Source organism: Haliaeetus leucocephalus, unplaced genomic scaffold, assembly GCF_000737465.1.
Source record: "Haliaeetus leucocephalus isolate CR32 unplaced genomic scaffold, Haliaeetus_leucocephalus-4.0 Scaffold162, whole genome shotgun sequence".
Classification (NCBI taxonomy): Eukaryota; Metazoa; Chordata; class Aves; order Accipitriformes; family Accipitridae; genus Haliaeetus; species Haliaeetus leucocephalus.
In genome coordinates this window covers 7,160,943-7,183,440 of record NW_010972598.1, presented here as the reverse complement: position 1 = coordinate 7,183,440, position 22,498 = coordinate 7,160,943, and the positions used below count along the sequence as shown (strand labels likewise).

The window sequence follows — 22,498 nt, the reverse complement described above, 5'->3', positions numbered from 1 at the left end:
TTTTTTTTCCCCCCTTTTTTTCTTTTTTTCCCCCCCCTTTTTCTTTCCCCCCCCCCCCCCCCCCCAAACTTGCAGTATCTGGAAATCTGCATCTTTAGTAGCAAATAGTATCCACAACTTCTGTAAATCAGGTGCAGTTGTCAATTGCTGTTGGTTGGTTCATGACAAAATTTAATAATTGTCTATGAAACTGTTACATTTTTTTCTTGAATTAAAGTGGCATTTATGTGGGGTTTTTTTTCTTTTTTCTTCCTCTTTTATCCCCCCTCTCCCCTTATCTTAGGAGATAGCATTTTGGGAGCAGGTTCCTGTACTAGCTTCCCCATCTTCTTTACCAAAAAAAGTGGACTTATCACCATCTTGTCCAGGGAAAACATTTCTGTGCTTCCTGAAGACCTTGAAGATTCCCTGTCCTCTTCTGTTGCTGGACCAAGAAGTGAGGTAATGATTGTTTGCTCGGCTGGTTGAAAACTGAGGGTAGAAATAAAATGTTTTTCTGGCAGTTTTGACTTTTCATTGTGGGAATCCTAGCTTGTTTTGAGTTTTAAAGTGTTTTTTTTTTAAATAGAGACTCAAACACTAGTAACAAAGGCAGTTTTCAAAACCCAAGAAACTTTACAACATCTGCCAGTTTGGGTAACTTTTTTGTTTTCCTTTTTTTTGAAGTCAAGTTTTCTATGAATTTTTTTTTTCATGTGGATGTATTACTGTATGTCACTAAGCCTGATATAACACTACAGCAGAGACTCAGACTTTGTTCTCACTTTTCAATCGGGATAGTTTCTTCAGTCTTTTGTGTCTGTTCCTTTGTGCATGTAAGAGACACTTTTCTTATCATGCTGTGAAAAGCTTAGAGGCTAAGCTGAGAAGGGCTGTATGGTGGCTGAATTTTGTTTCTGCTTTGTTTTATATATATTTTTAATATAGTCTTACAAAACTATGTTAAAGTATTTTTATTGATATTTTGGGCAATGTGCATTTATTAAGCTCTTATATCAAACATGTTTTGTTTAAAATGTATGTGCCGTGGAGATGTCCCTGGGGTGGGAGGGAAGAATACAAAAGTTGTTACAATATAATTAGAGACTTATTTCTTTGTGGTAATAGTGAGTTTCAATCCTTATTCCAATTAAATCACTTTTTAAATCAGTTATTATTAACTAGTAATTTAGTGGAAGACCTTTGTGGTGATTGCTCAGATGGAACTGTATTTTTCTTATTGAATTAATCTCTAGTTAGACTTGTCTGCACTTATATTGTTTTTGTGGGTGATAGTACTCATGAATACCTTTTAAATTCTGTCTAAAATGTTGGTTTTGAATGTTAAAATACTTAAAATTACCATTAAAAGTTTGACTGGTGAAATAAATTGGTGTAAGTGTGACTTACATTACAATGAATCTTGCGGGCTTATGTTTGGCTTAATAAACATAACTGCTTCTAGCTGGCATTTCTATTTTAAATCTTTGTTGTTGCTACTTAGAAAAATTGTTTTCATTTCATAATGGAGATTGGTATTTGTGTTTCAGCTGAAGTTTTTACTTTGCATTTTCAGAGTCCTGCATTTGATGCAACCAGTAGGCTGGAAATTATAGCTCAAGAAGATAAGACTAAATTACTGAAAGCTGCTTTTCTACAGTACTGCAGGTAGAAATTGCACTTAATTTTTGAGGCTTTGTTTGTTTGTTTGTTATTCTTGAGGGCACTCTGATATTTGAGTGAGAGATTGTCTTGGTAAAGATACTCTTGTGCTGTGTTAATTAAAGCTTTTTTAATGACACATGCACATCTTTATTAGGAAAGTGTTAGATACATCTTGAGCTAGTGAAGAAGTGATACATGCTAGAAAGGAGCAGGCTTCTATAATCTCAATGACTTTTTGGTTACTTTGCATAAACTCTGTGATGTTACATTACTGCCAGTGAAACAACTTTAAACTTTGTTGGTTTGACTTCTTTATTCTTTTAGTGAATGGTGTTTTGTTGTTAAAAAACCATTCTTTTCTTTTTCATTTTTATTTGCATAGCTGTTTTCAGTAGTACTTTTGAATATATTTAATTACTATTTATGTGGCCATGAAGAATAACTAGCATGGCAGATTCTGTGGCAAGATGATACCTTTTTTCAGACTGACTGATGTGGGGGGAGTGGGAATGGAAGGAAATACACTGTTCATCAAATTATCCTGATTAAAAGCAACCTGGCTGTTGGGGGGCATGCAATGCCTCTGAAAGGTTTGATATTGAGATAAGTTATGTAAACAATGGAGGAAGAGGAGAGATAAGATAAACAGAGCTGTAGACTTAGATTGATTATATTTAGAGGGGATTGTTTTCAATATATATTTCTTTAAAAAACAAAACAAACCAACCCGCAAACCTCTTAGGACTAATCTCCTTAAAGAGTCTTAAAACTTGGAAAGCAGAGATTTAAGGTAACAGGAAGTAGGAGTGCTTTTGACATAGAGCTGCATGTGAGTTAGAAGATTATAAAGGAAGTTAGGCACATATAATAAAGGATACCAAAACAAGATCTGTAAACATGCACAGATTTTAGAAAGAAAATCTGCATGTATTCACAAGTGGACATGTCAGTAAACAGAACTGTTGCTGAAGATGGTCCTGAGGTGACTGAAGTAGCTAAGGTCTGAGAGCACAGATAACAAATATGAAAGTTGGTATCACTGAAGGTGTGAACAAGGGGGTTGGAAACAGGGTCAGAAGAAAGTAGGAGGTAGTAAGGAAAACGGTGTGGAACAGTATGAAAGTTTAATGTTGTTTTGATGAAAATTTGGGTTGTATTTATGAAATCAGAAGAAATTAATAATATGATGTGTATAGTATTGATTCAGATTTTTTCCAGAAAAATAGTGTGGTAAAATGAATGGAGAAATCATCCACAGAACAGATGTAGCAATGGCCTGTCTAGATAGCCAAGCAGTTGATGCAGAGCAAATAATGGAAGGTTGTTTAATGGAAGATTCAGTATATTCTAGTTTTTAAAAATATAGTTTGCTTTAGTAAACCTTTGTGCAATTTCTGGATGCACTGATGGTTTTTATTTCAAGATATCTTGGTTATATAAACGTTCAGAATGAAAGTCTCATGAAAAATTTAAGTTTTTCCAAAAGCAGATGATATATTGGAATCACAGTATCCCTTCTCAGTCAGAATACTATAATTTTTAGTCACAAAATCAAATCAGTGTTTTTTGTGAATATTGCATACTTCTTACATAGAGTTCTTCAGTACAACTTCATACATTGGAGGTTTAAGCGTTTGGATTCTTCTTACTCTTTTACTTATTGACCCAAATAGAAGAGGGTTCTCTGAAATTATAGTAAATAAGAATAATGCATTATATTTGCTGAAGCATTTTCCTGAGAGCTTTTACTCTGCTGCCATTTGTGAGAGTGATTACATGTACTCAAGAGAGGATTTTAATGCAAGGAATAGAAATTTGGTGACTTAGCTACCAGAGACATCCAGACTTAGCTCTGTATGATGAATCTTTTCTCTTAAATAACGGTGATAGGGATAATAAAATAAAAAGTGACTTGAATCACTTCCTGGTTTGTGCTTTTTTGTTTTATAGATTGTGCAGCCCCTTTGCTTTAAAAGAATTGGAATACCTTTTATCCATAGAGTCAGAATACGTTTTATCCATAATTAGTTTAAAGATATCCCAAACAGTGCTTGATGCGTATAATCTAAAGCACTTTACAAAAAGCATATCAGAAGTCCTACTAAGTTCCTATAATCCTATCTATTGTTTTTATTTCACACACTTTGTATTTCCTTCATTTCAGAAAAGATATAGTCAATGCACAAAGCATGGTAGTTGAGCTCTTTCCAAGTAATGCAGAGCTGGATTCTGATGCTGAACTGGATAGGGCAGTGACTCAGATCAGTGTGGACTTAATGGATGATTACCCTGCCTCTGATCCAAGATGGGCTGAATCTGTACCTGAAGGTAAACATAATGGTGTGGTGATTTTTTCTTGGGGTTTTGTTTTGTGGGTTTTTTTTTTTTGTGAAAAACTCTCTATAGTACTCTAGATAAAATTATATTTTGAGCTCTGCAAAAAAGGCACAGATGTCCCTTGCCCTCTTCTACCACTAGATATATTTCCAGAAAGGCTAAAAGATGTATCCTATGAGACCACCAGATAAACTTGCAGTCTACTGTGGTTAGTTCTTGACTTCATATAGTAAACACAAACAGCAAAGAAAACATTTCTGAGAAGGGTACTTCATGCAAGGAGCAGGTGATGTCACTTTAGTGTTTCCTTGGATAGATCTAAATTATTTTCCACAAACAGATATGTTGAGAGAAAGAGTCTATTTGCTTATGCTTTGCCCTTTGTCAGTGTGGCTACACAGCTTCTGGGAGGCTTGGGTCCTGGGTAGAGTGAGCTCGTATCTCTCTGGGACATTGGTATTTATGTCTGCCTAAAAGAGGACTAGAGAAACTTATTTTGGAGTATTTGTTGTACATGAAGAATTAAAGCAGACATGTTCTGAAGAAGAAACTTCTTTGTTCACACTTCCCTGTCTCTTATGCACAGTGTTAATTTGAAACTGTCCCTAGGACCTCTAGGCAGCAGTTGCCAGTTATTGAGCAGAGACTTAGTTTGAAAATTCATGTGGTAAATAGTTACAGATGGATGATGCTTCCTGCTGTTGTTTCTGCGTGGCAGCCAGTTAGAAATTGTCAGGCATTAGATCCTTAGTATTTTCTGGATCAATTTTATTTTTAGTTTGGTGGCTTATCTGCATTTAGGCCTGGCTAAAGCAAGAAGTGAAAATTGATAGCTTCTTGGAAACAGTCTTGCTAATTTTGTTTGTAGTGATAGTTCTGAGTTTTTGTATCTTGGTAGTTTGAATCTGAATCTTACTAAAACTTTAACAAGCTGGTGAGCTGCTATTTTAGCAGCATAATGAATTGAGTGTTCAGAATGGTTGTACTGATCTAAAGATACTTTATTTCTTCTAAAGGCTTTACTTCAGCTATGATAGAGTTCAAAAGCCACATTAAAAATAGCATGGTAAGCAATATATAAATGTGTGTGCACATACTTAAAGTACCAGTGCGGTAACACTATAGAAATTTATAGAAATATGTTTACCTCGGAGGCAAAAAAAATAGTTATCAAAGAAATGAAGAAATCAAGTGCTCTGATCTCAGATTTTTCTCTTTTTAGAAGCAGCTGGTTTCAGCAACACATCTCTCATTCTTCTTCATCAGCTAGAGGATAAGACAAAAGCACATTCCTTCTTCATTGAGTTTCTTCATCAGGTAAAATTTTCTTGTTCTTTTGGTACTAGCACACACAGTAGAGTATTATTTTGTCTTAAAGTAATTCTTCTAGAACATTGTTTAAAGTGCGTGTGATGTTGGTTTTTTTTCTAATAAAAGGTTGGTGCATTTGAACGTCTGGGCAGTTTTCCAGTACGAGGGATGCCGATGGCAACTCGATTGTTGCTCTGTGAGCATGCAGAGAAACTAGCAGCAACTATTGTTCTCAAGAATCACCACTCCAGGCTGCCTGATCTAGTGAATGCTGCTATACTGATCGCATTAAACAAAAGGGAGTGTGACATTCCACCAAGTCTTACGCCTGCAGATGTGTTCTTTCGAGAGGTGAGAAACCTGTTATTTCTGAATCGTTGTATAGTATTGCATGTAGTAAAAGTTGCAATGTATACTTTGATTTGTATTTGATTTGTATACTTTAATGTATACTTTGAAATTTTTCCCTTTAAAAATCAATTCAACTTTACACAATTTCTCTTTGAATAGGGATGGTGTGGTAGTATTTTCCTCACTTTAGTGTACATACTTTTTTATGTCTGCAGCTGAAACATGAATTCTGACAAATTTCATGTAGCAGAAATAAAGTTGTTATGATTTCCAACTAACTAACATAAATGAGCAATGAAAGAGACAAGTGAAATGCTCTGGCACATCAGAAAACGTGTGCTAAATTATCATTGTTAAGGGGTGAATTGCAGAATATGAAGCTTTCCAGAAGGAGGGCTGCTTTGATGAGCTGTCCTGGATGGAATTGTATCAATTCAGTCTCTCGTAATTTTTTGTCGTCTTTAACTTTAGTGCATCTAAGCTAGTTCTCAGTTTATGCTGCATTCCAGTCAAGCACCCAGTCTTTATTTCTTTTTTCCTTCTTGAGAAGAACTATGCACAAAACATTTATTCTTAGGAATTTTTTTTCCTGTAGAGGACAGTAGTTGCTAATGGAGAAAAATAAATATAAAAGACAATAGAAATAATTGTCTACTATTTTAAAGCAGGTATGTTATCCAGTATACTTTATCTAACAAAGATTCTACTGCCAAATGTTTCAGAAGGTGGAGGAATATTCTTAATGAAAGTTTATGGGGTTGCCTTCAAAAGTGAGATTTCCGCCCCCCTCCAACCCCCCCAAGATTTAAGTCCAGAAAGAGGGCAATTCTTGTATTCTAAGAATTGTATGAACCATAAGCTGGTGATATCATTATCCATTTAGGTAGTTGACACCTTTTAATATTTTTGGTTATTGATGTGGTTTCTACTAGCGTTTGTTTATTTTCTATATAACTCTGTCATAGTTTAACCCCAGCCAGCAACTAAGCACCATGCAGCCAGCCACTCACTTCCCCCCACCCAGTGGGATGGGGGAGAAAATCGGGGGGGAAGTAAAACTTGTGGGTTGAGATAAGAACAGTTTAATAGAACAGAGAGGAAGAAACTAATAATGATAATAATAACAATAATAAAAGGATTGGAATATACAAAGCAAGTGATGCACAATGCAATTGCTCATCACTCGCTGACCTATGCCCAGTTAGTTCCTGAGCAGCGATCGGCACCCGCCTGCCCCAGGCCAACTCTCCCCCAGTTTATATACTGGGCATGACATCCCATGATATGGAATACCCCTTTGGCCAGTTTGGGTCAGCTGTCCTGGCTGTGTGCCCTCACAACTCTTTGTGCCCCTCCAGCATTCTTGCTGGTTGGGCACGAGAAGCTGAAAAACCCTTGACTTGGTCTAAATGCTACTTAGCAACAACTGAAAACGTCAGTGTGTTATCAACATTCTTCTGGTAGTGAACCCAAAACATAACACTCTACCAGCTACTAGAAAGAAAATTAACTCCATCCCAGCTAAAACCATGACAAACTCTCATAACTTGGCTTTCATGTATCAGCTGGTAATGGATATGTTTGTGTTTAGTGCAATTTTTCTTTCTATCTTTAAGGTGTCCCAGATAGATTCCATCTTTGAATGCTTACTGGAAGAAGAGGAACAAATCCTGAAAGATATGCCTATTGAATCAATTGAGTGGGCCCAGATAGTTGTCAACGTGAACAACATCATTAAGGTATAGAACTGCATTAACTAAAATGTTTGTGGGAGAGGAAGGTAAATCTTGAAGACCAATCAACAAGTTGAGTGCAGCACATTTGAGTTACTGACACAAGAACAAAAGTGAATGCACTTTTCACGTGTCCAGATATATTAGGAAGGAAAAGATGGTCTCATGCGGAATTAGGGGCATTCCTCTTCCTCTTGAGCCACTGCTAAAGAGAGTTTGAGAAGTTGCAGCATTGTTAGGAGTTGTGAAAGCGTGAGTACGTAGCAAAGAGCGAAGAGCTTGTGCTGGAGCACTGAGGTGTCTTGCTCAGTCAGTATGTGCTCTTCTGCACAACTGAGAAGGTGACGTAGAAAGGAGGGGATATTAAAAGAACATTTCGGAATTGTAAAAGACAACATCTTTTATGGTCTGTGTATATGCAGGTAGACTTTAAAAAATACTTACGTACTTGCCTTTAAATAGGACATGCTACAAGCTGCCTGTCAGTATCGTCAATCGAAAGCTTCTTTATATAAAACAGGAGAGCTTCCAGAAAGAGAACCTGAATATATTCCATGGACAGGTGAGAAATTATTATTACTTAGTTTATTAATTATCTATCCTAAACAAAAAGTACTTTTCATGAGTTTCAGAACACATTAATTTCAATCTGAATGTTAAACTTGCTGTTAAATGCTGCTACAAGGCTGTCAGTAAGAATAGGAAAAGCTAAGGGTTTCATTTGGGGAATGAACCAGTGAACATTTATTTTGTCCGGTATTGATGATAATTCTTTAAAACTTGCATTGCAGATTTGACTACAAACCCAAAGTTTGGGAAACAACACTAATTTTTTTGTTGCTTTGTTTTAAGTGCACTGGTTCTGGTTGGCAGACCTATGGGATATGTAACATTAAAATGAATCATAAAAGGTGATCTATAACTGTTTTAAAAGAACTGATGATTCTCCACTTCCTTAATTGTGTTTTGTTTTGATGGTTTAATAACATGAAAAACTATCAGTACAAATGTTTGCAGAAGCAAGCACTTTCCAGTTGGTGCTTAAGCTTCCCTGTGGCCTCTACATATAAAACACACTTGTTTAGTGCTCCCAAGATAAAAATCTTTTGAAAAGCAGGACCCACGCAAGCTATTTTGGTGTGTTATATCTTGATGACTACATCCAGGTATTTAAATCAGGTTAACAGAAGTTGCCTTTTCCTCATGTATTCTCTACTTTGCTTACAGATCATGCAAGTGATTCTTTTCTTCTGAAACATAGCTGGTATTGATAGTTGATGGTGTAGATCTGTGTTGTTCAAGGGGTGGTTCTATTTCTGTTCTTTTTTGTTTACTACATTTTGGCTAAATTTAATATGTAAAGGTAGATGGGAGTATGTGTTTGGTTTGTTCAGGGTTTTTTTATAATATTGCTTTGATTTTTAAAATTAAAATGTTTATTAGCTTTTTTCTTTCTATTGTTTTTTCATTATACATAGTAATGTTTTCGTTATACTTCAGCATAGATTCCTGTGGTGATGGTGTTATTGTTTTCTGTGTTGTTTTCCCAAGCATCTAGTGGCCTTCGTACAGCAATAATACGTCAGCATGGAATCATTCTGAAGATGGTGTATCCCCAAGTGGACAGTAACCTCCGTAGCATTGTGGCTGAACAGTTGGTGGCACTACTGGATTGTTTTCTAGACGGCTATGTTTCTCAGCTGAAATCTGTGGACCGCCCCGCTGATCAAGAGCGATACAGCAGTCTGGAAATGGAGTATGTGCAGAAAAGATCAGAACTCTTGTCTCCTCTCCGTAAGTAGTGTCTGTTTTCCTTAATGCAAGGATTAAATGTTCCATTTGATGAGGAAATTATGCAAATCTGATAGAGTAAATGGCATCTGTGTATGATTTCTATTTGTTCTACATGTTTGCCTTCAGAGTATAAACGACTGGTTTTAAGATTTCATGAGATATTTGCAAAATAAAAACAGATTACAGAATTGCATCCAGGACTGCATCCATGCCCATACCTGTAATAAGACACATTGTTGCTTGAAGTTTTTTCTTTTGCTAACTTGTTACATTTTTCTGGCAGTAATTTATGGTGTGCCACTTGGCTGAAAATAACTTATACATGGATTTCTAAATGTTTATATTGTTGCAAGTTGACATAAACTTACCTGCCTGAAAGCTTGTTTAGTGTTTATCAGGGAAAAGTTACTTTTTGAGTCTTGATTATTTAATAATCAAACCCGTTGTTTAACATGTCAGAAGTGGTCACGTCTTTAATGAGTACTTGACAGCAAAGCCCCGTTTTGAAGTGGAAATAACTTGGAGTAAATACATTCTAGTAACTTAATAAAGTTTAAATTTTTTTAGATGAAAAATTAATTATATAAATAGAACAATCTAATAATCACTGCTTCCTAACATTCTTAAACATTCTTAAGAAGAGTCTCTTAAACTATCATTCTCAGTGTTACTGACATTTCTGGGCTCCGTTTGCTTGTAAATACATTTGATATCATTATGTTCAATCTAAACTTCATATTTCCTTACAAAAAAAATTGAGTAGTCTAACAACTTTTACGTATTTAACTGAACCCAAAAGAGTTTAAATAATATATTTTTAACACAAACCCCATTGTCTTTACTTGTTCTATTTTTTTATCAAAAGCCTTTGCCTGCTGCTTTTTTTCACTTTGTGTAATTAAGTGGCTATTATTACAGATAATAAGTCATGGGTTGAATCCTCCCCCCTGTCCCACCCAGCACAAATAGCAGATGATACCAACTTTCAGAGAAAATAGGATGTATACTGGCCTTTTAGTATTCTAAACTTCTCTTCTTCCCTCTTGTGTTGGGGGACACAGGTGGTAGGTATGTGAACTTGCACATGCACAGGATATGTATGCAGTAGGTTAATGTTTCTTTGGGAATGTGTAAGTATCTTCTTGATGTGAACACTTGAAAGTTGTTTTCGTTTTTCTGGTCTCTGCCCTCGGTCATCCTCTTACGGTCAAAGATGAGCTTGTTTGATATAACGTCTTTTTCTTGGTTACTTAGTTTCCCTGGGACAGTATCAGATGGCAGCTGCTTTAGCAGAGAAGTACTGTGACTTTGATATCCTGGTGCAAATGTGTGAGCAGACAGACAACCAGGCCAGATTACAGCGTTACATGAGTCAGTTTGCAGATCAGGTAACTCTTTTATCTATTTCCTTTAGATAGTGTTTTATAATAAGTTTGCACCTGAAATGTTGCAAAAGTTATGATTTCTTTTGGGGCTTTTTTTTCCTGGTTTTTTTAATGCGCATGTATTTACATATACATACGGGGGTAATGTGGAAAATTGAAGTCAACATTCACTGTGCAGAACTCAACTGAGTATTTTACCCTGACCCTGCAAAGCAAGTCAGCAGAAATACGGGTGCTAGCTGTATGGACAGTGGCTTTTCATGGGTCCTTTTTTTGTGCCTCAAACACATTGTCTCACTCTTAACAGCTTTCAGCATTTTGTGACTTGTTTACTGAGGTGCTGTAGTCAGTGTACTGCTGTTTTATTAAACTAATATAATAGAAATTTAAGGATAATTTCCAAAAGAGAAGATGAGATTGTTAAATGTGTAAACAGAAAAGTAGTTAAGAAGAGTAGGAAGGTAGGGGTCTTGCTGTGGTCTTTTTTGTTGTCCTGCTAGGTACTTGTTGGACAATTTTTCCAATGTCAATTAAAATCTGGTGTAAAAACTTCGAAGTGTGCTAAAAAATTGCAAAGCTTAAGGAAAAGGCAGTAGAGACTACTTGAAGTGAGGGGGACTGGGACAAAAGTTTCCTAATTTGAGAGTTGGTGAGATCAATTTGTTTAGCTTTCCACAACAACTATGGAAAGAGAAATCCTGCAGTCTACAGGTTTCCTAATAAAGAGAGTACAGAAAGGCTGTTTTAATAAGAAAAAGCAAAAGTATCAGTAATGGACAGAAACTATAGTAAACGTTTTTAATAGTGAGGCTTAAATACTCACTGCCAAAGAAGGGGATAAATTATCTTTTTTTTTCTTTCCTCTTTACATGCTTTATTTTAAAGGAAAAGTGGAACACTTTCTGAAAAGAAGTTACTGTGGCAAATGTAGAGCTGAATAGATCAAGTCTAATGGATAGAATATCAGACCAGTGGCCTCTTTAAACTTTATTTTTTAAATTGTTAATGCAATTAAAATTTAGCATTATTGTAAATTACTCTGAAAAGACTAAATTAAATCTCAAACACAAATCCTGACTAGTTATTTCACATTGAAGTTTTTGAGGATAGTTTTGTTGTGGGTTTTTTTTTTTTTAAATACATTGTTTTTTAACAATGACTGAGAGTATTAAGGTTGTACATTCACTTGGAGATAGGAGGGAATGTTTCAAAAACAGTGACAGTGGAAGTAAACATATATGAAAGGAAATAGTAAGCACAGAGTTCCGAGGGAGGGCAAAGGAACAAGTAAGAAAATAAGACTAGAACTGTGACCGATGCAAAATCTGTTTCCATTCTTCTGGGTTAACATGAAGAATTTACATTTGGCACTTCCTTCACTTCCATTGAAAGATGCTGTGTCTATCAGCATCTGTTGCAGAGTAGCTCATGAATTCTTTAAACACTGTTTCTATCAGGACTCTTAAGTTTTTTCGTCAACACTATATTTTTGTGTGTGTGTCTTGTTTTGTTAAGCAGGTTCTTACCATGTTCTTCCCAATTGTATTTTATGAAGCATTTTGCCATAGAAGACAAACAAAATATTTAAATGTAACTTTTAAAATGTATTCATATTCCTGTTATCTTCAGAACTTTTCAGATTTCCTGTTTCGCTGGTATCTAGAAAAAGGAAAGCGAGGGAAGCTGTTGTCTCAGCCTATTGCTCAGCACGGACAGCTGGCCAATTTCTTGCAAGCTCACGAGCATCTGAGCTGGTTACATGAAATCAATAGTCAGGATTTGCAAAAGGTAGAGTTTCTTAAATACAACCAAACTGAAATATCACATGTTAAACAGGTCAAGTACATATTCAAGTAGGCAAATAATCTAGTTATGACTCTTCTTCATCAAAAGACGACTTATCTAGATGAGTTAGGGGAGAGATGACATTGATTATTAATGGAGTACCAATAACCTTCCTCCAGGCACCATCTGGTATATCATATAAGCCACTGCACCATGTAATGGGAATTAGGGCTGCTTTTCATCCCTTGTGGTGACTAATATTTTTATCAAGGAAGTTTTGTTTGGCTATGTGATCACTACTTTGATGGAATTGGGGGTTTACAGTGAATATCAATAACATTATCAGATTATCCAGTGAGGGAAAAACTGAAACTTTTATTTCAAGAGAAACTATTTAAAGCAAAGGAATTTGGAGATATCACAAAAGTAAAAAAGTTATTGATTACTTTAATACTTACTTGCATAGTTTAAAAGTGTTGGGGTTTTTTTTAATAGCAGATGTGCATGTGGATAGATTAATGTGACATTGTTTTTAAACTTGATCCTTTGTTGCCTTGTAGGCTGTCCAGTTATTCTTGCCCCATTTCTGGCTGGTCAGTCTTTCCTTCCTTCTGCAAGACTTACGAATGTATTTCACTTTAGCAAATCAACTATTTCTAAACAAAAATGGCTTCTTTCAGTCCATGTGCACATTTATTAAGTATGCAGAGCAGGGAAACATGTACCCTATTGCAAATTATAGGTTGATAATACCGTATGCCCCTTAAAAAAAAAAACACCACCAAAACACAAACCAAAACAAAAACCAACAACAACAAAAAACCCCACCCTGAGAATATTGTAATATTCTATTTGTGTCAACTGAGATTTTCTCTGTTATAGCAAAGCACTATGAAGGAGGGGGCAAGGACTCTAAAATATACAAGTAATTCAGTCTGGATAGTTTATTTCTGAGTAAGTGCTCAGAAACTTTCTGTTCCTTTGATAGACAAACAAATTCTTACCTATATGTTTGGTTACTGCAGCAGTTATACATACAATTCTGTTTTTTCGAATTCCTGAATTAACAAGTAAATCGAACTGCATGCACAACTGTTCCGTCAAAGCATATTTGCCTGGCTTTTATGGCAAAGCCACCTTGTCTTGAATATCTTGAATAAGATCCCAGAGGTATAATATGCAAAGTTGCAGTTTTTCCTTGATCATAAGATAGTTTTTCCTGATTAGTACTGGAAAGATTTTTTTTTTTATATAATTGGAGTAAAGATCTGTGTCTCTTCCTGAAGAGTGTAATGCACAGTTGTAATGAGCAAGTTGTACGACTTTTAAAAATAAGGGTTATAGTATTACAAACGATAAATAGCTGTGAGACTGCAGTTCAGATTAAATCCTTATCTGTTAACCTTCTGATGTTAACTTATAAACCTGATTTCTAATATCTTTATAAATTTCAGGCTCACAGAACGTTGCAGACTTTAGCAAATATGGAGACCCGATATTTTGCAAAGAAGAAAACGCTACTTGGCTTGAGCAAATTGGCTGCACTGGCATCTGACTTCTCAGAAGACATACTGCAAGAGAAAATAGAAGGTAAGAAATAAAAACAGAGCAAATGAAGAATAATAACTTCATTAGTCTAGTGAATTAGAATCACGTTAATTTTGCAGATTGTTAATTTATTAGGTTGAGGGCTCTAAGTTAATGTGGTAAGGATAAATGGGCAGATGATTTTGCTCATTGCAGGAACGATAAGGAAGATGGTGTGGGGCAGTAACCTCAGTGTTCATTTTCACCTGTGAGTTAGGACTATAAGCATGGGAAGTTTGTACCTTTTCACTTCTTCTAATAACGTGCAAAATAGTGGCATACATAACAAGCTGCACAGTATTTTGAGATGTCATAGACAGTTCTGAAGTGGCTGAAACTTGTAAACCATTCTCACTGAATGCGTTTTCATGAAGCTGCATTTTATATTTCAGGTGCAAGGTAAAAATGATTTAATTTCATAAAGTCTGTTTATTGAATGGCTCTCAATTCTGAATTCTTCTCAAGTCCTGAGACTCTTAGGCTGTACAAGGAACTCCAGTAACTGTGCTGTATTGTAATAATATACCTGCAAATATATACATTTGTGATCAAGAAGTGCTTTCTCAGCATCTTGCTCTGTATCTAGAAAGGTTACAGTGACAGTGTTTCATTATGCTCTAACTGAAAGGATGTTAACGGGTAAAGTAGGAATACCTATTTTGCTTCTTTACCAAATGCAATGGTTCCACTGCTCTGCCATTCCTATCACTTTGGAAAATACCCTTTTCCCAATACTGTTTGTGCGGCACATGGTTCTGTGAGTTTGTGAAAAAGCAGTTCTACACTAATAGTTAAGCTGGTACTGGCCACCAGGGGGTAGCTTTGAAATACTACTCAAGGTTACTACTCAAGCTTACTTATATTTATCTGCGAGTTTATCCGTGTACGTTATGTACAATTCTTAAAAGAAATCCTGTTGAAAAAGCCCAGGGATAATTATGATAACTAAGTAGCCTTTACAAATTATTTTTAGTTTGTAATAATAATATGTTATCTGCCTTTTAAATTGTAAAACGTTGCATGAAATCTTAAATTTTCCATTTGTTTTTCTCACCATTGTGGAAAAAAAAAAGCCTATGCTGATGTGAAGAATCTCATCTTTAAATAGGAAAACTGTAGAAAAATGAGGAAATCAAAGCTTTATTTCAGTAGACTAATGTACTCTCAAAATTTGGTCTGGACTTTGCTACACATTTCTGTATTGACACATGACACAGCTTTTAAAACTATGCTCTTTGTTTATCAGTTTCCTATTGATAAAGAAAGAACAATTACTTCTACCACATTTTGCTTATCCATTTAAACAGATAAAGTGCTCCTTAGAATTATTTTCCCCTTTCTACCATGCAATGGAACTGGGTGGGCAGGGCAGGGTTCACATACTGTGGCTGAAATTATTCCTTTTTGATTGTTTCAGCCTAATAAGTTTCTAACCCTGAAGCAGATCATACTGAAAAATAAAACAACCAAAAATGGAATAATTCATGAGATGGAGCAGGTCCATGGCACAGGTCTTCAGCCAAAAGGTAGCTCCTAAAATTGCAAGCAACTTACTTTGCTGCATAGTGCAACAGCCTCCCTCCAATCCCTCCATTTTGTGGTTTTGAGAAAAAAAGAAGAGTTATCAGTCTGCATTATGCAGGGAACCTGAGTGGAAAGTAAGAACTAGTTCACCAGGATGGTAATACTGAAGTGGAAGTATTTCTGTGCTTCAGGAACATAGATGAGTGTCCTAATAGAATGCTTCATAATAAACACTTGTAGACCTGAATAATATTGTGACTTGACAGTTACTACTCTGCCATAATAACATGAAACATTCATTTCCTTAAATGACTACAAGAAATATCAGAACAGGAACGCTTTCTGTTACATCAGGAGACACTTCCTGAACAATTACTGGCAGAAAAACAGTTGAACCTCAATGATATGCCAGTGTTGTCTGCATCTCAGCTCATTGATGTAAGTATCTCATGTTTTCTTCATTACACAGGTAAAGTTCCAGTATGTTTTCTGCCTCTGTGTGATAAAATAAATGAGAAGATCACAGCTGTCTTTATCCCTTATATGACTTGCTAAGCACCTAAAGATCTGATATATGATGAATTGGTTTATCTTTGCTTAGTTTCTACCAGCACCAAACTTCAGAATGCTGCTTTTCATTCAAATTTCTTCCTCTTGAATGTGTGCTTTAGAGTGCTGCTAGGAGAAAAAGCAAATCAGTGCTAGAAGTTGATTTACTGGTCTAAGCCAGTTTTTGAATCTGAGACAATTTCTACCTTCTGTTACATTCTCAGTAGGGCAGAACTTGGAAGGTAGATGGACCAAAGAATTCCACCTTAGTGGAGAAAGGATGCTGCTATCTAGAAAAAGAAAGGGCTAGAAGCAGGAAGAGGCTTTTGGTCACCTATTGCAAAGAGGCACCCAAAGCCTCTCTACTTTTTTCTTCCTTTTTCAAAAACAAAAAAAAACCCCAACCCATACCAAAACAAAAACATGAACTGTTCCAGTACTGGGATCACTAATAGTGTTGAGTCCTTTTCTGCACCCCTTTCTGGTGGTAGCCAGTAACCAGTAGCCTTACTGTTTCTGCCTTGTTGGCAGCATATTTTTACCATCCAGTGATGCATACAAAAAATATTCAATGAGTAACAACAATACATTTTAAGACAAATCAGGTCCTGTCTGGTTGTCAGTTTTGCAACTCCTTACTTTTCTGTAATCTTGTGGAAAATCAAAAGCTGATAGTGTGCTTGTTTACATTCTCCGCAATTTCTTAGAATAACGCTCATAGCAGATTCTGAAGTCATTACCTGTATCTTTAAGTGAGGCTATTTGTGGGATTAGGGAAGAGTAGGAGGTGTCACTCATGACTTGGCAAGCACTGGCACCATGACAGTTTTCCTTCTGAATTGTCTCTATTGTCAAACAAATGTTCATGCTTGCTACTTGAAATGCGAGAATGAAACTTGGAAAGTGTAAATAAAAAGAGCATTAATGTTAATTTTCCTTTGAAGTACTAATTTAGAATTGGGAGGCGGGAGGGGATGAAATATTGATAGCAAACTCATCTGTTTCTAAAAGGTGAAAGGCAGTACGTGTGCTTAAGCATTGCTTTGAGCTTAATTACCGAAATAATTCAGAGATCTTATTTGTGGAGCTGAGCTCTGGCTACAATAGGCCAGGAATGTTACAGCCTTAAATGGCATTTAAATTTGAAACCTAGCAGCCTTATATCCAATATCATTTGTCCACAGACCATTGTCATGTAGGTGGAATGCTGCTCTAAAACCTTAAGTATATTCCTTACTATAAAAATACTTGCAGTTGAATCAAGACATATTTTCATGAGAAGGTCATGTAAGTGGAAAATACATGGTGGTCTTCCCACAATGAGTTGTCCATGATATCAGTTACATTAGTTTGTAGGCTAAAAATAATTTTCTACGTTAATCTCTCATATCATAGATGTACATATGTGATGAGAACAGAAGGGCCAATGAGTATGACTTCAAGAAGGCACTTGATCTGCTGGAATATATTGATGAGGTAGGAAAAGTTTTTGAAGGATTTCTAACCCAGACACTTACTTTTTTACTTATTATTTAAGCTAGGATGATGCATCTGTAGTTAGTTAACATATTAGCTTAGTGTACGGTAATTAAAAATAACCCCTGATGTGGGTTTTTTTCAGTTTGTTTTTAAGTCACTGGAGACTTACTGCCAAATGTGGTTTAGATAATTTAAGAAAAATGACGCTCCTCATCTTTACTTCCCATTTATAGTCTATGGTTTCTTTTTTAGAGCCTTGCTTCCCTACAGGCTTTCTCCAAACAGGACAAAGATCATCTGTTTTCAGTAGTTTAGTTCTTGTATCTTTCCTATTGGCAGTTTCTCCTATTGTCATGAGATAAGGTGGGATAGTCACCAGTTTTTTAATATGTAAATAGCATTGAACCATGGATTTGCTGTCTGCTTTCTCGCTGCATCTCATTCTATGAGCTAGTATCTTGTCAGGAGTAACTTTCATTAAGCATGAATAAATCAACTTCTGCGGAGCATCAAACCTAAATTAGTAACAGTCTTTGCTGAAAAGCTAAAGTTGTATTATTTTAGCAGAAGTATTCTTTACCAATTGAAAATGAGAGCTCTTTTCTGATTATCCCAATTCCTGTTAGTCTGGGTAGGGCTTCAAGTTAAAATCCTCTCTGTAGTATTGCTTTGTAAACACCATTGTGCCATTTTGTTGGTCTTCACTAACTTTGGTTTGATAACTACAAATATCTTTATAATTAAATTGTTTTTAAAATGTAAATTGATTTTAAATTGGTTTTAATAGCATTTCTTTTACCAAACTTTCTTTTGAATAACATTACTGTTATTAACTAGGTTTTTTTTTTGCTTTATGAATATGTTTACTTGTCCTGTGTTTAGTACTATATTATATTTTGTGTACTGAGGAGAGTATTACTACTTAGAGTAGCATGTTACTCTGAGTTAGTTCTCTTTAGTTTAAAAAGAAAATTCAATGCTTTTTTCCCTAACTTCCACCTTAATTTTTACAACATAAATAGTCCGAATAATAATATTTTGCAGTAAAATAAACTTGAGTGAACTCATTTGGTTCTCTCTTTTAAATTCGTTTTCCTCTTAAACTTTGTCAACACAATTCATGAACAGAGACAACTATATTTTTTTTTTGTATCTAAATAAAAGAAGTGTCACTCTAAAAACATGAGATTTCAAAATTACTTTTTGCTCAGATATTTGAGTCTCTAACAACTTGAGTAGAACCATTCAGCACAAATTGGAGATGGTGGTTTAGAGTCTAAAAACTAGCTGTTCCCTAGTTTTCCCTGCTTTTCTCTTGCAATAGCATAGCATAAAGTTGAGACCCATCCTCTTGCTTCCAGGCTTCTAAATTCAAGTGTTCATGGTTTCTGTTATCTCTTATGAGGGGAATGTAAAGTAGGTGTGATGCTTTGGGACATTGAGAGGTGGAAAAAATATAGGGTCTTTTTTCTGACATATTTTTTAAAGGGCTCTCACACCAACTATCTCAAAGTTTCTGTGCAATGAAGAGACTGCCCTTTCCAAGACAAATATGTATTTTTGAAGACATTTACTAATATATTCATAAAACATACATCCTAATGTGGACACTAATGCATACCAGTTAGCTTGGCCATGCTGAAAAAAGAGCCTTGACTTCAGTCACCAGTTAGCACATTTTGAAATAAACCTTGCCTAGAATACACTGTTTTACAGATTGGTATTTGTTCATGTGCTTTAAAATATGCCGGTTTTTAAATTGAGGTAGTTGGTCTTCAGCGGTCGTGTGGTGATGTAGAAAGTCTGAGCCATGTTTTCAAATGGAAGTGAACAGTCTTTGGTGTTTCAACAGTCTGATCAGGTCATCTTTTAAAATAGCATGTGTTAAAAACAATGTTCAGTAATTGAAGGATCTAATTCATTGGTATAATCTGTGTGACGGAGTGATTATTTCTTTTAAAAAAAAAAAAAATTTTAACTTACCTGTCTCTTCTCCTTATATGAATTGAAGGAAGAGGAAGTGGATGTAAATGATCTGAAACTTAAAATTCTCTGTAAGGCTCTCCAAAGAGATGGGTAAGTCCAACATAAATATAAATTACTGGGAGTATTTGTGACATAGCTTTTCCAGAATTACATATTAGTATACTATTCTCTAGCTCACTGAAAAGATTGAATTTCATAGTATAAGGTTAGTAAAGTATAAAGTATGTGATCTGAATGTGTCTTTACAAATAAAAAGTGAAACCTCAACAAAAAAAAACCCTGTAGTACTTTGTTCGCTTAGCTCATTGGCAACCTACTATGCATTCTCAGCACCTGAGACAGAAGTGTAGCCATGCAGCTTTCATTCTTGAACCCTTTGCTAAGGTAAAAGGAATGACCAGTGCCGAAACTTTTTTTTTTTTCCTTTGAAGCATCTCAGGGTAGAAGCTTTTGAAGAGCAACATGTGCAGAGGTCACTCCTGCAAACTTTTATTTCACTAATTTTTGGTCATTGAACCACACTGACAAGTTCATGACCTTTTTGAGTTAAAGCTGCATTCCTGACTGTAAGCGATCAAAGCCTTAAATACTGCTTGAGAGCCACTCTTAGGGATGTTCAACACCAAATACAGGCTGAATTCAGTTGGTCAGAAGAATCGTCTCATCAAGCAGTGCTACTGTTCTATCCTAGGTTAAATAACTCAAATGGCATTTCCTCCCTGCCCTTTCTAATTTTCAGAAGTTATCCAGCTTTTGTAACTCCCATCCATGTTCCAAGAGGACCTAAGGAAGAAAAGATGAGGAGAGAATAGATTCCAAATGGACTGTGCCATTTGTGATTAAAATGAAAATAAGCAGCATTTGCGTTCACACTTATGCATAGGATAGATTCCAAAGGACGGTGGTCTGTAGAAAATAAATTCCTAGTTGCATGACTAAGTTATTGTCACATATGACATAAATAATATGCAGAAACAGGTTCACACTATTCCAAGAGTTTCCTTCCCTTCTTATTATTTTCAAGTCAGAAGAATCCAGAAACTCCTACATGGCACCAGTCCAATAATTAGTTTATGTCCTGTCTACCGTGGGCCAAGAATAGAGTTTTAGACATAATATTTAAATCATTCAAATCATATATAATGCTGGCAAGATTGTGGAGACTCCACTAGCTAACCAGATGCAATTTGAATAGACCTTTGTACTGAACGGTGTTTAGAAAACTTGATGTCCCAGTTGAGTTTCCAGTCCAGCAAGGCTTGAAGGCTTACAAGGTGGTTGATCGTTATTTCAAAAGAGGTAGTGTTAACTTTCATCTGCGTGCAAAAGTAAGCATTTGACATGTTACAGTACCGACTTTTAAGGATAGCATCTGGTTTCTAGCTTAACAGCTACAAATGGTGGTAAGGTTCTTGGGTAGAATGGAAAGCCTTGCTGAGTGTGCTCCTGGCACGCTCACTGTTCTCCTCTGTGCCTAAGAGTGATTTGTTTCCTTAAAGCCCCCCACCCGTTCCCTCCCTCTTTCTCTCATATTCTTCCCAGTAGAGTTAAAGATGAAATTCTAGAAGTTTAAGCATCTAAGTGTCATCCAGGGTAAAACTGTGGTTTCAGTGAAGTACAGAGGATTTGTCAGTAATGGCTTCTGGGAGCCAGGTCCAGATCTGTTGCAAGCGTGTCCCGTTGGCCCAAGGAGGTTCGTGTTGGTTTAGGGAGTGATACGAGAACTGGCAGTTTAACATATGGAACCAGGAAATTCTAACAGCTGAAAGGTTAGAACCACAACAAAAGAAGTTATGTTGATGTTGACTTAAAACTACTACATATAAAGCTCTGTAAGGATGAAAAATTGTCCTTTAAAATAATCTTTCTCTTAGAAAAATTTGTTTGGGATTTTTTTATCACAGACGGGACTTGCATTCACTAGTCTTCACCTTCACAAATGAGACAAACGGTATTTAGCTTGTGTCTCTGTGTGCTGTTACAGGCCTGCACTTTATATTTTACACCTTTTTTTCTCCTTCCTTTTCTTGGTGTTTGCTTTTTTGTTTGTGGGGAGTTTTTTTCACATATGTTAGCAAATTGCTGCTCTTGCTTTATTCTACCAGAAAATATCTATACTTGCATCATCTCAATCGTAAAATATAATTACTGAGAATAGGTAATTCTTATCTTGATGGATAACATTTTTTTATTTTATTGAAGAAATAATGTTTTCTTTTACAGTTTAGAAGATGGGAAGCATTTCTATTGTCATCTTAACTAGACTGTGTTGTAGTAGTGCAATTTTATTGCAGTTTTACTCCTGGAATAAAGAATAATTAACACAAGATAGAAAAAAACCTCTTGCTTTGAGCTGTAGCCAAGCACATTACACTTATGTGTGAACACGTATTAGTCACCTTTTGGTAATTTATCATATTTCCTGCGTATTTTTTCTTGTTAGTTTTCTTTTGATTTCATCTGTGCAATTCTTTCAACAAATTATTCTTTGACTTGCAGATGGTCCAGTTCAGATGGTAAAGATGATCCAATTGAAGCATCTAAAGATAGTATATTTGTGAAAATACTACAAAAACTATTGAAAGAAGGTAAAGTGTGCTTAAATATAATTGAACTTCTTGAAATTGTTCGGTTGTTTCAAAAGCTGCTTAAGATGAACACTACTATATAAAAGTAGCATTAATAAAGTCTGAGTAATAAAAACTTCCATATATGTTCCACTAGACAATTACAATCACATGGAGCTAATTCCGTCTCTATAAAATATTGAGGGGATGAGAGAGGAGCAGATTTCTTGGTTATAATCTTAGTACCCTCAAATTTGCTCAGTAGGGCAGCCGTCAGATTTTTAGCAGTTCCTTACTGTACAGTAAAGTATGTCTTCTGGAGTTAAATACATATCTTCTGTAAAACAAGGGATTACTAACTATTTATCTTTCATTCAGAAGATCTTAATCTATTTTAGCTTAAATGTTTTTTTTTGTTTTCCCTCCCTAAAAACAACAAAAAAATGAACACAGCCCCCCTCCCCCC

At 35.6% G+C, this 22,498-nt stretch overlaps 1 protein-coding gene across 2 annotated transcripts in view; it reads left to right on the top strand.

Annotated features, from left to right (window-relative positions):
- NUP133 (nucleoporin 133kDa) overlaps positions 1 to 22,498 on the top strand; it is a 37,379-nt gene that overhangs the window by 14,018 nt on the left and 863 nt on the right. The window contains exons 11-25 of one of the 2 annotated variants that reach the window (XM_010562661.1): positions 284 to 441; positions 1,556 to 1,647; positions 3,809 to 3,972; positions 5,207 to 5,298; positions 5,419 to 5,643; positions 7,260 to 7,382; positions 7,839 to 7,938; positions 8,928 to 9,170; positions 10,425 to 10,558; positions 12,185 to 12,343; positions 13,795 to 13,930; positions 15,771 to 15,889; positions 17,396 to 17,476; positions 19,491 to 19,555; positions 21,965 to 22,053. In XM_010562661.1, the coding sequence (XP_010560963.1) occupies positions 284 to 441; positions 1,556 to 1,647; positions 3,809 to 3,972; positions 5,207 to 5,298; positions 5,419 to 5,643; positions 7,260 to 7,382; positions 7,839 to 7,938; positions 8,928 to 9,170; positions 10,425 to 10,558; positions 12,185 to 12,343; positions 13,795 to 13,930; positions 15,771 to 15,889; positions 17,396 to 17,476; positions 19,491 to 19,555; positions 21,965 to 22,053 (1,980 nt within the window). Of the gene's footprint in view, positions 1 to 283; positions 442 to 1,555; positions 1,648 to 3,808; positions 3,973 to 5,203; positions 5,299 to 5,418; positions 5,644 to 7,259; positions 7,383 to 7,838; positions 7,939 to 8,927; positions 9,171 to 10,424; positions 10,559 to 12,184; positions 12,344 to 13,794; positions 13,931 to 15,770; positions 15,890 to 17,395; positions 17,477 to 19,490; positions 19,556 to 21,964; positions 22,054 to 22,498 lie in introns of both variants that reach the window. The other variant, XM_010562660.1, reaches the window with a different exon arrangement.